The 16,690-nt window shown below is 42.2% G+C and overlaps 1 protein-coding gene and 1 pseudogene across 3 annotated transcripts in view; one reads left to right on the forward strand and one right to left on the reverse strand.

Annotated features, from left to right (window-relative positions):
• Nucleotides 1-1,539: 1,539 nt before the first annotated feature.
• On the reverse strand, nt 1,540-2,331 carry LOC308569909 (centrin-2 pseudogene; annotated as a pseudogene). The gene has a single exon. The product of its transcript is annotated as a centrin-2 pseudogene (transcript).
• Nucleotides 2,332-2,477: 146 nt separating this feature from the next.
• Nucleotides 2,478-16,690, forward strand: part of ACBD5 (acyl-CoA binding domain containing 5) — a gene marked incomplete at its 3' end in the record, with an annotated part of 31,265 nt that continues 17,052 nt past the window's right edge. For both annotated transcript variants that reach the window (XM_081164152.1, XM_081164153.1), the window contains exons 1-5: nt 2,478-2,616; nt 4,434-4,627; nt 7,232-7,352; nt 9,561-9,633; nt 12,596-12,707. In XM_081164152.1, coding sequence (XP_081020278.1) covers nt 4,534-4,627; nt 7,232-7,352; nt 9,561-9,633; nt 12,596-12,707 — 400 coding nt within the window. In that variant the 5' untranslated portion in view covers nt 2,478-2,616; nt 4,434-4,533. The remainder of the gene's footprint in view (nt 2,617-4,433; nt 4,628-7,231; nt 7,353-9,560; nt 9,634-12,595; nt 12,708-16,690) is intronic.

Raw genomic sequence — 16,690 nt, forward strand, 5'->3', positions numbered from 1 at the left:
TTTTCGGATACTGTTTAAATATTTTTTACTTTATTTCTCTGACATTTATGTTTTTAGTGCTCTGCTGTTCATATTGTTTGAGACATCATTTTATTTTTTAAAGAAACCTTTTGTATATGATAGCTAGCCATCCTGGGAGGAGCAGTTCTAAACAGTGTGGTCCGATTTATTTAAAACAAACTGCTGTAAAGGCCCCGACAGAGCAGACCTTGCTGATACTTAGGAACATAGGAAGCTGCCTTATCAGAGCATTTGTGCCATCCTGAAGCTCTACATCTCCTATTCGCTGGCTCACCATCATTTTAGCCTTTTCAAAGCCTGAGGCTATGAGTTCTTGTGAGGAAAGCCCCATATGAGCAAGATAGATAAATATCCAGCTATCCAAGATTATGGAAAAGGGTTTAATCTAACCCCATATTTGCTGGACCTACAAATCGCAAAATATAGGCAGGCGTTTACCCTTACCAGATTTGATGTATTGCCATCTGCCTTACTAAAGGGCAGATACCAGGGCACACCCTATGCTGAACGAGTTTGCCCATGTGGTCTGAAGGAGGTGGAAACGGCTTTACATGTGCTGTTACACTGCGACCTTTATGGGGATATCAGGTTACTGTTTATCTCCCCTATCGTTCAGAAATTTCCAGGTCGATCTGAATCTCAGCGGCTGAAAATCCTACTAGGAGATAAAAACCCAGAAGTAACACTGAAAGTGGCCAAGTTTTCTGCGGCCGCGATCAAGCGGAGGGCATTAGCTGTAAAAAAGTAAAAGATCTGACCCCTGGATAAGCCCCCCCCCTTTTTAAGCCCATACATATACTGTAGTGCATATATGAGTATGTATATGTGTGTGTGTGCATATGTGTATTGTTTTTATGTATAATTTTACAACTTTTAATTGACACCATCATTCCCTTGTAAACTATTGCTGCCTTTTATGCTTTTATCTTTTCTTCTGGTCTATGACCGTAATAAACTATTCATTCATTCATTCATTCATTCATTCATTTGTGCCATCAAGCTCACTGTTTGTGCACTGACCGATAGTAGCAATGCAGAGTTTCAGATGGGGTCTGTTCCATCCCTACTTAGAGGTGCTGAGGTTTGAAACTGAGACAAAACAGATGCTCTAGCATTGAGCATGCTCCTGTTTTAGTTGGAAATGGTTAGGCATAGGTGTGTTTTTTTTATCATACTGATTTTAAGATGCCTTTGGCAAATCTTCATCTGGAAAGGTAGCATGTAATTCTTGAACATAAATGTACTAAATATAATTTCCTATAGTAGAGATACTAAGCGTTGTTTTTAGATGGGAGTAGCAGGTGTGCAAATGTGAAAAATAATACAGAACATATAATATGAATATGAACATTCAATAACTAATCCCTGAAGTATTGCCTTGATGATTTTAAGTGTGTGTGGTAGTAACTGTGTTTTGATCATTTTGAAAGTGATTTGAAGATTTTAGCAATTTGTACAATAAAACCCTGATGTTTCTACCTATTGCGATAAGAGTATAAATCATTACTATTCCCAAAGGAGTCTAAAACTGGTATGTTTATTCACTGAAAACAGAAAGAGCAAGGTTGAGCAGGAGGAGGGAGAATTCTTTCTTCTTCTGGTGAGCCACATTTAATGTTCCAGCAGTGAATTACAGCCTCCCCTCCCCACACCCCTGACTTTAACCTGTGAGAGTTTCTGCCTGAGAGAGGAGGAGGAAGGTGGCTGGAGGAAAGTGAGGAGCTCCCCAACACTATTTGCAGGTGCTCTCAAGAGGCGGAGGAAGCCGAGAAGGGCAGAGAGGAGGAGGAGGAGGACAAGGAGGCCATTAGGCTAGTAGCCGTGTTTCCTCATGATCATCAGAAACTCCTGTTCGCTCACTTCCCCGTCTCCATTCAGGTCCGCTTCGGTGATCATTTCCTGCAGTTCCTCGTCCGTCAGCTTCTCCCCAATCTCGGAGGCGACGCGCTTGAGGTCTTTAAAGGCGATCTTGCCCCTTTCCGGGTCCTCGAACAGCTTGAAGGATTTCAGGATCTCCTCTTTGGGATCCGTTTCGGACATCTTCTTGGTCATCACGGAGTAAAAAGCGTCGAAGCCGATCTTCCCCGAGCCTTCTTTATCCACTTCGCCCACGATCCTCTTGATCTCTTCTCTGGTGGGTTCAAAGCCCAGGGCCCGAATGGACACCTTCAGGTCTTTCACGTCGATGGTCCCGGTGCCGTCGGAATCCAGCAGGTCGAAGGCATCGCGCATCTGCTGCTTTTGAGCGGGGCTGAGCTCAAGCTTAGGGCCTTTCTTCTTCCTCTGGGACCACTTGCTCCTATAAGCCATCCTTCGGGGCCCTCAAGGCAGCGCCCTCCGGGCTCCTCAAGCCGTTCTGCCCGTTGCTACTGGCTGCTCCCCGCAAACGCCCGGAGGGAGAATGCTTCTGCCTAAGGGGAGAAAACAGTTGAAGGTTGCCATGGCAGGGAGGATCATGGATGCCAGAGACCGGAAGTAGTAGCGGGAAGGACTACATTTCCCAGCATGCTCCTCGAGGAGGCGGGGCAAGAATGAGCTGATCGCTGCTGTTGGGAGACATTTAACAGGAGAAGCCTGAGCCTTGGGCAATAAAAGGTGAGCGAACCTGTCACGGAAGGTAGGAGCGGGGAACAACTTGTGCTGTTTGTTATGTTTTGTTATTCGGGAAATGAGGCGGAAGGTCAGCTGTTCTTCGGCGCCGCCAGCCTTCTAGGCCGTGCTTAGGGATGACGCTTTGCTCTCAAAAAGTTGGAGGAGAAAAAAACATTGTATTGTTATTTTTGTCCTTGCAGCTGTCAGGTTTTGTCTGTAATTGAGGGAACTGGGACCAGATATGTGTTACTGGGAAGGCTCGCCCCCGATCCCCACCCCAAGAGTGTGTAATAATAGATGCCTAGTAATAATGGGTGGTTGTATAGCGTTGTGTACTGGAAACAGGAAATCACTGGCGCTGAGGCTGGCTTTGCAAAGCTTATCTATCTGAGTGAGGATGGGGTGAGTGTAAATAAAAGTTGTTGGGAAGTTTTGAATTGATTGTTTAGCTGTTCGCCAGGGGTGCGTGATGTCGCACTTGTCAGGTCACAACAGACGTCTAAGAAAGGAAATGACAGGTGCTGTTAAGTCCAGGAAAATAGCAATGGGATGGGCTAGAAAAAGTGGAATTTAACGGAGGACTGGTGTACGAGTGAATTTAGTGTATATCAGCAGTTACTCCAATACAGTCTTTTAAAACCACTTGTTTGAACTTCCTGATCAGGCTGGCGAAAGTAAGGTGACACGATTAACCCCCATCCGTCCAAATCCCTTTTCTTGCTAATGACACCTCTCATCTACTTTGAAGACGAGAGTACAAAATCTAGACTAGAGGATATGATCCATTTAGGCTGCAATTCTGTGCATGCATATATGGGAGTAAGCCCCTCTGAACCCAGTGGCATGAGCGTAGCCAGGATTTGGGGGGGGGGTTGCTTTTGTTAGCGGGGGCAGGACCTCAGTTTGCTATGTATTTTAATTTATTTTTATTGTTTTAGGGGGGCAGCTGCCCCTCTCCGACTCCCCCAGCTACGCCCATGCCTAGTAGTACTTACTTCTGTGTCAGCATTGGGTTACGAATCGTTAACCCCCCCTAAGTATAATGATTTCGGAGCAAGCCCCATTGACTTCTTTGGGGTCGGGCTTAAAAGCATTCAGGAGCTAAGTAATAGGGCCGCATTTTTTATATACAGGGAGATGAACCTACACCAGACTTGAGCGAAAGGAGGGTAGTAAACACCCCTTTCCATGGCGCCTTTGGCACAACCCTTTACTCCCAATTCCATACTGTAACTGGAAAAAAATAGTTTATTATTCCCTGTTGATCTTTCCTCCCCTTCCTGTTCGTTGCCTCGTGTCTTTCATATTGTAAGCCTCTCGGGGCAGGGACCTGTCTTCTTTCCAAAGCTGACATTATATAAATCACTAAAGATTAAACCGGCAAGTTGTGTGCTGTAGAAGGGTGAAGCCGGGGCACTGTAAGGAGTGACAATCCAGGGTGGACTTTGGGTTTAGTTAGTTCACATATTTCTTTTCCACCACCACCCCAGAGTGGAACCAAAATAGGCAAGCCTCAAAACCACAGGCGTACGCCTTATTATTATTATTATTCCTTCACTTCGGGCTGTTTTACGAGGGAGCGAACACCGTCGCCTCCACGACTCCTTCACGAGGCGACCGAGGGGCGACTGGGGCCGAGGGGAGCCCATCTTCTGTGGGGCTGGGGCGACTGGGGCTGTGAGGGGAGCCGCAAAGGCCTGTCCTGGCTTTCCTGCCTCTCCTTGGCTGAAGGGGGCGGAGGCAGCCGCGGCCCTCGCGTCCCCTCCGCCACCGCCTCCTTCGACAGACCCCCGTTATGTCCTGCGTTCACTCGGTTACAGGGAACTCCTGGGCGAAGGGAAGAAGCGGCAGCGGCGGCGGCGGCAGCGCGATTCCGGCGGCCGACGCGACAAGGGGCCCATTGGAGGGAAGAGGCGGGACATGGCGGAGACGGAGGAGAGAGGCGGCGGCGGCTCGCTGCACGAGACGCGCTTCGAGGCGGCCGTCAAGGTGATCCAGAGCCTGCCAAAAAACGGTGAGTGAAGCCCGGGAGGAGCGAGGAGACGGTTCGAGGGCCAGGAACCGGGAAGGTGGGGCAGCGAAGGCGACAGAGACCCCGAGGAGAGGGTGGGAAGCGCCGCCTCATTTCTGTGCCTCTTCGCGGGGCGAGGAGAAGGGTCCCCCTGAATTGGGGTTTTTCTCCATCCTAGCCACGCCACACCCACAGGAGCCACTGCGAAAGACCTGCATCTTTTCTCTCCCTCCGCCACCCCCTGCCTTCTCCTGCCAACTAGCTCTATTATGAATTCACTGGCCGATCTTGAAAATTTGCCATTTAAAAGACGGTTAAAACTGTTTGGAAAAACCGGCACAATATATTGGGGAATGGCCTTTCCTGGCAAAAGCATTTCTTTAGCAAAGAACTCTAGTGCTCCTGGCTCTTTTTTTTCTACCTAGGCAACCATTTTAACTTGTTTACCTTATTATTTGGAGGATTTGTATTCCACCCCTTGGGCAAGCTGACTGGCAGAACAGCTAGCCTAAGATTTCTCTAAAAGTCTTTATAGTACAGTAGTTGGTTATTTAAAAGCAGGGGGAAGAACCTGTAGTCGGATAAAAAAGCATGCATGCAATACCAAGAATCTAAAAGCCGGGAAGGTTGTTCCTTAGCACTGGTAAGGAGCAGTTGGAGCCAGTCAAACATCTCTGGAAAGTACATTCTGGCTACCGCAACTCAGAAGGCCTTATCGTAGGCCTCTTCCCACCTTGCCTTCTAAAGGTATCAGACAAATTTTAATAGCTTGTTGGGTTGCTGAGGGAATAGGTGGTCCTTGCAGTTCTATACATCCCTACTCTGAAGCCAAATTTGAGTACTTATACACACTTATGTGTATATAGAACTGCTGCCTTGATGCTCTTTGTGCATATTAAGTTCCATACAACAATTGTTCCTCTCCCCAGAATGAAACATTCTGCAATCTCTGTGTGTAATCCTGATACGTAGTTTAATATTTACAATGAAAAGTTAAATTGAGAGCAGGACTAAAAATAGTATGTCCAAAAAGAAAAGCTTCCATCTCTATTTAAGAGAGCCAAATACTCAGCCAACTCTGCTCCAGAGATTTTTCTTTAATTCCTTCAACTATTTTCTTTTTTTTTAAAAAAACAAACCAACAACCATGTTATCCCAAGCACTGCAAACAAGGAGGGGTTTGCCTTGAGCGTGTTATGTTCATACTTGATTTTGCGTTGGTAACAGCTTGTGGGTGTAAATGGTGTGATTTTCAAATCCCTTCTCTTTCCCACCCCACCCTTCTGTGAAATTGGCGGAGTCGCATAACACTGGAAAACTTAAGCTGCATTCGCTTCATACTTAAGAATGGTGTGAACATTTGAGACAGCCGTTGCACATGTGCAGATGACAGTTTCATGAATAGGAGCTTGGGGGATGGGGTTGCAGGGATGGGGAAATCAAAATGGGCATGCACACATTGAGTGAATACACCCTGCTCTAATGTTAACAACACTATGCAAATGTGGCCTGAAGCATAGTGGGATGAAATGACCTCACTGTGTTTTAAGTCGCCAATATGAACATACCCATAATATTAGAAAATGAGAGGTATCCTTCATGGTGTGCATGCTATAAATACTTTTCTGTCTCACTTTAGTAACAGAATCTTTAAAAAATGTATCAATCTAAAATTTTGAGCTTGTGCAAGTTCCATTCTAAGAGCTAAGGATTGGCTGGTGGTCAGGTACACCAGCCATGTATAAAGTGGTAGCATAAGCAGTCAATAAATCTTCTCCTTACCTGGTTTTCAGTAGGGCAGATAGTATTGGGAGCAGGGTCTATGATAGAAACTGCTTGAAGCAGTTTGACTGGAATAACCTAACCATCAATTTAGGTAACCATAGTGGGGTAAAATGACTTTGGGGGTTTTTGTCACAGGAGGATCTGCTGTGGTATTTTGATCCTTGACAGGGCTTTGAATTTCCATAGCTTTTTTCCAGTACTGCAATATGTCTTCAACACAGGATGTGTGTGAGCTGCACCACAGTAGGGACAATTCTACCATAAAGCTAGCATGAGAAGTATCAGCAGTCATGTTTTTTCTCTTTGTTTGGACACGTTACTTTCATTAATAGGAGAATCAACAACAGGGATGATATCATTACTTGAAATATCAAGGTGACTATGTTCCTTTGCACAAGTATACTTTACTCACTAGTGTATCCTTTCTGATTATGGAATGAAAATAAACAGACAGAAGGTGCAATTAGTTGATTTTTTAAAACCAGAAATTGGTGTGCATAAAGTCTTGAGTTTAGTCATTGTTATGGGTGTACTTAGTTCCTAATAGCCTGGTGCTGTAAGTCATGCAGTCATATTCTATTTATTTTGGACTGGATCTTTAACTTTGGACTGGATGCCTTAACTTAAGTTAGTTGAACTTTGGTCTCATTGAATTCAGTGCGAACAATAAGTCATGGTTTAAGTTATGGCCCCTTGATTTCAATGGAACTTCAGTTAAATTAACCAAGTGTGAATCTAACCCTTTGAGTTGGTACAGAAATTATGTGTTTAAAAAATATCTGTCATTTATGGTGTTTCTCACTCTAAGATTATTTTCTCTAGGTTCATTCCAGCCAACAAATGAAATGATGCTCAAGTTCTATAGCTTTTATAAGCAAGCAACTCAAGGACCCTGCAGTAGTCCAAGACCTGGATTCTGGGATCCTATTGGTAGATACAAATGGTAAATATGATATGCAAGAGGTGTTTTTAGTTTCTATGTACACAAGCCCTGCTGTGGTGGGGGGCAGCAGGAAGGATGAATTACTGATTACTTTTTTTAATGGGACACTGCTACAACTCACTGGTAGACCAAAGGGTTTGCATGCAGAACGTCCAGGTTCATTTTCCTACATCTCTAGGTAGGACTGGGAAAGACATCTCAAACTCCAGAGGGCCACAGCCAATCATGGTAGACAATATTGAGCTAGATGGACCAGTGGTGTGACACTGTATAAGGCAGCTTCCTGTGACAACTTGCATATGGAGAAAAGCCTTAGTTATAAAGAATATAAATGTGCACCAGATCACTGGTAGTAGGGGATGTTCTCAGCCTCTCTTTTTAAAAACCAAGGCCTGGTATCATTTCTGAGATTTATGTTCCAGGTATTTTACCTTTGTTACCTGGGGAATTGACATGTGCATCCTGCTCTGCCTAGCACGCCATGATTACCTGAGCACTCCCACCTTCCCAGCTATTTCTGTTTAAAATGTACCTAGTTCAGGAAAGAGCTCAGTAGCTGTGAGAGTGCAGGCAAGATTAAGATAGAGATAATAATTGCGCAAAGAGACTTTTGGTACAGAAAATGTTTTTTCTGAAACTTTAAGAAGGTTCATTGACCATTGTCTACCAGCAGACTGCAAACTGAATTTTTGCAGACTGTCTCTGCTCCTCATGCTGGTCTCCCACTATTGGGAAATATCTTAATAAAGATGGTGGCAATGTACATGTAAAATTGGTGGTCAAGCTGATGGAAGTGCAGTGTTGCCCCCATTCTTGTGCAGCATATGTTGGAGGTGGAGGTAGCCGGGTTAGATTCTGCGGTTTGGCTCTCCCTAACAGAGACATTGTTGCCTGTAAGCACATGTAATAATTTCTCTCAGTTTACAGAGGTTTCTTGTCAAACAAGTTCTGCATGTTTTTGAAGCCCAAGCGTTTTTACCCACCCGCTATAATAGGGCAGAAATAAAAAATATGTATATGTAAGAGGAATCTGTATTTTTTTAGTGACTTTTGGGAAGTATTATAGAGCTATACACACCTCAGTAAAAAACAATGACGAAAGGGTTGATATTTGTTTTTTAGTTGCTGTTATTCTCAGTGCAACCCTCCAGAGGTGTTCTTTTTTAAAAACTTGTGTTATAATTGAGATCCACAGCAGATTAGCAAAGTACACTTTTATTCAAGCAAAGGTTAAATCAAATTAAGGGTTCATTCTTGTCTTTGGAAAGGGGAAATAATAATAAAGATAATAATAATAATAATAATACCAGGAATACCAGGAAGTAAGGTATTGTGGGAAGAGTGCTGCATGGAGACAATGCAATCTTGCTAACTAATATTTCTCTTAAATTTTTTTTTAAGCTTCAGGAAATCACTTGCAGGGATATTTGGCTATTTTAAGAAGTAAACAAAACAAAACCCCAAATTCTAAAACTGTATTTTTGGGGGGAAGCCGAAATAAGTCAGAGGAATGTGTCGTAGGTCCTTGGAAGGTTTCTGTGACACTTGTGCAGCTATAGTGTACAGAAGAATAGGAAAATGCAGTTTGAGGCAGGGAATAGGTATCGGGCAATTGCATTTTTGCAGCAGCAGCAGTGTTTTTTGCTCCAGAGCTGGATAATTGTGCCCCCCCCCCCAGTGACTGCTGTGCTATCTGTGACTTTCCCACACAGATATTTGACTATGCACACAATAGACAAACTCATTTGAAAAGGCCATCTGGGTTATTGGATCCAGCTATTTATTTACTTGTTTCAGTTTTATATCTTTCACTTACCTGTTTCTCAAGTCTATTGCAAAGAGTTAGTACAAGTTATATATTCTGCAAAATGTTGTGCATTTTGAACTGGGCACGCAAGCCGAGTATAAATTACTCATAACTGTGGCCTACCCTCAGACAAAAAGTGAGAAGGAAAAGATGGAAACGAGGCCATTTATTAAATATTAAAAAGCACATTGTTTGAAGACTGAGAAACCAAGCCTATGTTAAATCTCAATCTCAGAATTTGTGTTACTCTACAGACAATGAGCACATATTTATGTACACAAAACTAGATTGTAGCGAGTTCTGTCGTTGCAGAATCAAGGGCTCAGTAAGAATGAGCCTATTGAATCTTACAGGAATTATAATTTTAAATGTCTTGAGGATATTTGTGATATTTATTGTAGGGATGCATGGAGCGCTTTAGGTGATATGCCCAAAGAAGATGCTATGATTGCCTATGTTGAAGAAATGAAAAAGGTAAGAGTTGCTAGGTATGTCGAAGAAAGCAAATATTCCACAATAATTTCATTTCTAGGCACATGAAGCTGGAAACTTGATTAGATTCTAGCCAAGCTTCAAAAGGAATTGCTGCAAATTATTTGATGGACTTTACCCTAGGCAGCCTAGCTGTCAAAATGCTGAGAGCTTTGGGGATATTGCTGCCATGAAAGAGAAGTGAGCAATGCTTATGCAGTGCATTATGGAAGTTTATGGTAAGCAGCCTGCAGTGAATCACTGGAACTGGAGCTAATTCACAGCAAAAACAGAGATGGAGAGAGGCAATGGGCTGTGCAGGCTCTTTTAAAAAACACTTGTACTGTAATATCAGTTGGAAGAGTTTCAGCTCTTCTGAGTATTTGATAAAAGGAATGCATTACAAGAGTACTAGATGACTCAGAACTGAAACATGCAAAAAGCTAAACCTTGGGTACTTGTATACAGCTTGTACCAAGATTTCCATTTTGCTGTGTATTTTCGATTATGTGGGGTTAGGATAGATGGCAATACTCTTTATATATTGGAAATCAATAAAGCTATCAGTCAATCTATAAATACTTCATAATAGCTAACAAAAATAAAGCACTGAAAACCTGCTTAGAGTACCAAGTCAGAATTCTGATTTAACATTTATGCTAATATTATAGTGAACAGTGAACCCTAGTGTTAAGGCCATTGGAGGGGGTGTAGGAAGGTTAACAGAGACGGCAATCCTCATATGGGGCGAAGGTGCTGGATTGAGGACATAAGGAAAGGAAATTTCTGATGGGGAGAAAGAAGAGAGCAGAAAGCATGGGGAGAGCATCTGTAGGATAGGAGAAGGAAGGAAGGGCCCATGAGAGATGAAGGAAGGATCTAGCTTGAGGCTGATGGAAGCTCATCAGTGAGATACTCATCAGAGGAGATTGCGGTGTGGATTACCCAGAGACTGAAGCCTAATAGGCTTGAATGTTAAGGTGTTGGCAAATTCTGATTAATTTTGAGATTTGCATGGGAGCTTTAAATATGCTTTAGGGCATTGTGCAGTTTATATTTAACTTCAACGTGTGATTTGGTAGTATCCTAAAGCACATAATAAAAAGAAAATATACACACTATTGTTGTTTTTTGTCATGGCAAATGCATTACTATTTCTTCATATCTGAATCATGTCATCCACTTGCTTTTGGTAATCAGTAGTGCTACTCTGAAGTAAGTAGGCTGGGTATTGGAGTAAGCTGGTTAGAATAGAAATTGAGTAGGCTTGAGCCTAAAATGAAAAGAAACATACTGTACTTAAACTACTAAATGTAATTTGGGGCGTTGTTAGGATTAATCTAATACCACATGTGTTGAAGGAGCTTCTGATGAAATAGTTCCAGTTAATGTGTTAAATGTTTCCAAATTATTGTTGCTACAATATTATATATTGCCTAATTTTTCTTTTGGGAAAGCATCTTTCATGCATAGATTTAACAGGCTTAAGCAAGATAAAGCTGAACCTCTGCCTGCCTTTCTGAGAGTAGTAGATAATAGAATGGAAGACAGCAAGAAAATATATCAGAATACTCTTATCTGCTGATGAATTTAGTTTCTCTGTATTTCCTGTAATGCCTGTTTTGTGGCGTCTTTATTCTGATAAATGTATTCATTTTGTAAAGGAGTTATAAATTATGAAAGAATATGCTAAGAAAATGTTGTAATATTTTTATTCTCAAACAAAATCTGCTTTTGGCAGAAAACCATGTGCCGAGTTACTTGAAAGTAAGTCCTACATTTGGTGGAACTTGTTTGTGAGTAAACAAGGATGGAATTTGGTATTTAAGTTGTTTAACATGTTTGAGCCTAGAAGTTTTTTGGATAAGCTCTTTGCTGCAGTGGCAAACATGATTCGCCATGCAGAGTTATTGGGAGAAACAACAGGAGCTTTTTTGTAGTAGCCTTTCTCATTTTCTTCAAAGGAAATTTATTTTAAAAATTATGAGTGTAGCTTCCTTAGCCCAGCAGTCTGCATTCTTGCTTAGTATTCATATCCTTTACACAAGCACATAAAAATGACAAATCAAGCCTGTTTATATTTGTGAGATTGGGCTGAATATACATAAAAAGAGGCAGTGATATTTGATAATGATATTTATTTATTTAAGGATTTATAAACTGCTTCCCAATGCATGTTTCTAAAGTAGTGCAATGTAGAAATACCGAAAGAACAACACATATAGTAAAAATTAAGTATACTTAACAATCTATAAAACACTATCTTAAAAGCACTAAATTAGAAGGTTCTGCATAGTATAAAGAATCAGTCTTCAGGGAAAGGCTTCTTAAATAGATATGTTTTCAAACAGCTGCCTAAAAGCTAAAATGCTAGTTGCTTGACTAAGTTCACTGGGAAGCTGATTCCATGGAGCTACAATCAAAATGCTAAATGTTTGATTTGATGCCAGACATACCTATGGGGCATACAGAACAACACCCTATCAGAGCAGAGGAACAGTTCTCAGACAGACAGCTGTATGGGGCAAAGCAGTCCCTCGGGTAAAGTTGATGTTGCAATTAAAGGGTTTCAAAATCCTCTTCTTTTTTGGCGATCACTCGTAGCCGAGTAAGATTGCCTTCCATGAACATGGTCTTCTTAACAGTGAGTCCACAAGTGACTGTGGAGGCCAATTCTGGATCCACACGTCCTTCCACAGTGGGGACATAGGTTTCCATGCGGGAGTTGATTGCAGTGAGGGTTTGCCGAACATGCCTTCCTCTTAGCACGTTTCTCCCTTTCATCCTGAGTTTGAGCATCTTCAAAGTCCATGATGCCTTTGGTAAGGCTGTTCTCCAGTTGGAGCGCTTGCAGGCCAGTGTAGGTGGTGCAGAATTTTTTTATTTATTGTGATGCTGTGTTCTTGTGAAGTATTGCAATATTATTAACTGATAAGCAATTCATAAATGTTTTGTATTCCTACAGATTCTTGAAACTATGCCAATGACAGACAAGGTTGAAGAACTCCTACATGTAATAGGCCCATTCTATGAAATTGTTGAGGATAAAAAGAGCAGAGGATCTGGCATAATAGCAGGTTGGGATATAAACTCTACTTATCTTAATTAACTGCAGGTTATATTAAGCTATGTTTTGCAATTTGTTCAGCTTCTGTGAATAATTTTAATGGTAATTGCACTAATTGTTGCAAAGCACCTCAGAGCCAGGAGCAAGAAAGCTCTTGCACAAAACACCTCTCTCCATTTTCCTGATATGCTCTAACTTCCATGCAAACGTGTTGCAAGTCTGTCTTGCCACAGCTTTCATAATATTAAAACACCTGCATGTCCTTAATTAATCCTGTTGGCTTAAGGTTGGCTGGTTTCACATAAACCACAATGAAGGTTAACCTGTTTCTTGGTTTGGACACTTCAACAACCCATGGTTATGCAAACTGGAAGCAAAAGCTTCTGAGCTGGTGGAATGCACAAGGCCATGGATCTGGGGCTCACTCACATCAGTGTTTAGTGTAGGGTGTGAGAAACCTAAGACTTGTTGTTGGACTCAAAATTCCATAAATCCCAGCCAGCTTGGCCAGTGGCGATGGGGGGTGGTGGTGTTTTGCTTGTTTATCTAAAACACACATATCAGTGATATGGAACCTTCGGCCCACATATCTAATGTGGACAGCCAGGCCTTCCCATTTGGCTCCCAGTGCTATTTCAGCAAAGCCATGCCTACCTGTCCCACACCTTACCAGATGTGGGGCAGGTAAAGGTGGGGCTTGGTCAAAAGGGCAGTGCCTGCAAAAGCCTTTGCATAGTAGTTTTTCCCAAGGACCCAACGACCAGCAGATTGTCAGATGTTTGGGAGCTGCTGCACAAAGCGCCTTGCAAACCCTGTGCTCAGCCAAGCTCTGTGCTCGGCCTGCTTAGGAAGCGCTGCAAAAGTGGCTCTGCAAGTTCTTTTTGCATTTCCCTCCCGAAAAGGGAGCAAGTTTTTCCCAAAGCACCTCCCCCAGCCCTTTGAATAGAAAAGGCATTCTTGGCAGAGGGGAAGATGCTCCAGTCTTAGGAGCATTTCGTTCTCTGCAGAGACATCAAAGGGTCTCCATCTAGCCAAATGTTAGCTGATCATTGGTGAAAGAGCACATCTTCAAAGGCTGCACTACAGTAACCTTTTAATTTTAACAGGGGTCTATCACTTGATGCCATTATAATGTTTGATGATTGACAGATGGGTGCTCTCACTCACCTGTGGAAATGGCTCCCTAGTGGGTGAGGAGATAAAGATCCGGCCCACAGGACTACTCCTGATTTATATTCTTTAGCCAAAAAAGGATCCCAGAGTAGTTCACAGAAATCAGTAGTGAAGTAATCCCTATTCTCAGATTTACAATCTAAAAGAGATGAGCGTATGAGGAAGAAGGGGTGGGCAGAGAAGAAGAGAAAAAAGAAAGCTCAAACACCAGTCCAATAATAACTGGAGGACTTTAGGTTCCCCTTCCTTGGTTTAGTATGATGTCTGATCATCTCTTCTGTTGATCCTGGCTCCTCACTGCATGTACATGTAGCAAAATACATGTGCTTATCTATTTAGCGTATTCAAAGTACTGGCATGTCAAGTAGCCCTTACTGGTCAAGTGGTCAGTACTGAGCACCTCTGGCATGCTGGGCTCTGCACTTAAGGTACAACTGATGCAGTCTACAGCCAGAACTACATTATTATGCAAATAGCCTGACTTCAATTGGTTTAAAATATTGTCTCTGTGTATGTATTTGTGTGTGTGTGTGTGTGTGTGTGTGTGTGTGTGTGTGTGTGTGTCTATATATATCTAGTCGGTTCTCTAAAATTACATTTCTTGTCACTTGGCACAGAATGCCAACCACTACTGGCACATTTTAAAGACTTATTCCAGTCAAAGTCCTACTCTTAAGAGGAAAAATAATAATTATGTAGCATGCAAATATTCACTGGCGTTAGCAACATTGCAGTGAGTTAGGCATAAATAGGTTCTCCACTATTTCCATTCCATTTTCATGCAAATGTAGATGTTAAAAATCTTTACCAATAACTGATTGTTTTCTTTCAATGGACAAAATATTATGTGTCTCTGCTGCAACAAGCCAGCAGCAAAATTCAGAGCAAATGTACTTGGTTCTTTGTGAATGCTAACATCCTGTGGTTTTGGAACATGTGATGGCCTCAATTGATAGCCAAGTCTGGTATGACATTTTATTATGTAGTCCATTTCTCCATTCCAATGGGTATTCTACTGTTTACCTCAGAACTGATATACCACTTGAATATTTTGCTTACAAAATGTGCTTGAATCATTTCCTAGTTATGGTTTTTCTTATTGTAGATTTAATATGCATATCCTAAATTCATACAGGAAAATTCAGTATCAAACAGTGGAACCTCTATGTAAAGTATTTGGGTCGGTGGGAGAAGGGAAACAGAGGCTGCTAGAACTGTTGTGGTTATTAATAACTGAGATTACATACAATACTATATTATATATGCCTACTCCCATTGAGGGAGTAGGCATATATAATATAATATTCCCATTGAGTTCAAAAGGACTTGCTCCTGAGTAAGTGGGTATAGGATTATAGCCTTGGGTCCCACTAACATAGGACATATATAGCATTGCATTGTTAGTCGTCTTCTTGTTCTCCTTGTTCTGAATAAGTCAGTTTTGTTACGTTTTCCTTACCAAAGTGCCGAATAAGCTCATAGCTCTTTAGGTAATCTATGTCTCATTTATTATTTTAATGCACCTACTATAAAGGTTCTAAATTGAAACCAAACATTACTGTGCCAGGTTGATTTTTGACTGTTATAAACAATTTATACAGATAATTTATAGACTCTTCTTCTAGTTCTTATTATGCTAAACATGCAAAATGTACAAAACCTGGATACCAGAACAGAAAACTAAGAAAGGGAACATGTGAGATTAGTCTCTGTCTAGGAAAGTGTGAGGAGAGTTCTTTCATGGAGGCCCTTTGCTGCTAGAGAAAGAGCATCGGGCATTTTTTAAAGTGCTTGTAAGGGCTGTAGTTTGGAGGTGCATTTAAATGTATCCTTGTCTCACTGATGTGCAAAGTTACATGGTAGTCCTGATTTTAAAAAGCAAAAGGTGGTACTCATGTGGGACATGCTAAATCCACACCTACCCATGGTTGCCTCCTTGCAGAATATATCCTGAAGGCTGTTTTCTATCAGCCTTGTTCTAATTTGAGATAAAAGTTGAGCTGAAATGAAAGTGTGGGAAAGATAAGCACTGGACATGCAAAGGGGAATCTATATATCACTTGCGTACTTGGTAAAGGTAAAGGACTCCTGACAGTTAAGTCCAGTCGCGAACGACTCTGGGGTTGCGGTGCTCATCTCACTTTACTGGCCGAGGGAGCTGGCATTTGTCCGCAGACAGTTTTCCCGGGTCATGTGGACAGCATGACTAAGCCGCTTCTGGCAAAACCAGAGCAGCGCACGGAAATGCCATTTACTTTCCTGCCAGAGCTGTAACTATTTATCTACTTGCACTTTTTGGGCGTGCTTTCGAACTGCTAGGTGGGCAGGAGCTGGGACCGAGCAACGGGAGCTCACCCCGTTGCGGGGATTCAAACCGCTGACCTTCCGATCAGCAAACCCTAGGCTCTGTGGTTTAGACCACAGTGCTACCTACATCCCGTACATAACCTACTGGCTACTTGCTGTTTAAATCAGATTCTCCCAGGCTAGTTTGGCCCTAAATTCCACATTGTTGCCCAGGCAGGCCTGCCCACCCTGGAAACAAAACTGAAAAGATGACCAAAAAAGCAACAAAAGCTCCAACCGGTAATTGTATGGTCATGCAGAGTGGAGATCTCCATTATCATCTGTGTTGCCACAGGTGCTATCCAGTAGGTGCATTTGAGAGTTGCACCTTCAAATACACAGCTTATCCTCGCAGCAGTGAAGACCCTAGTTGCAAATTGAATGTTCAGCTCTCTGTGATGGAGCTGTGACCTTGGGGGAAGACATAAGTATTTCCAAGAAGAATTAAAAAAATAAACCACATGTGCACAGCCT

The sequence above is a fragment of the Podarcis bocagei genome (assembly GCF_964188305.1).
Source record: "Podarcis bocagei genome assembly, chromosome: 12".
NCBI classification, from domain to species: Eukaryota; Metazoa; Chordata; class Lepidosauria; order Squamata; family Lacertidae; genus Podarcis; species Podarcis bocagei.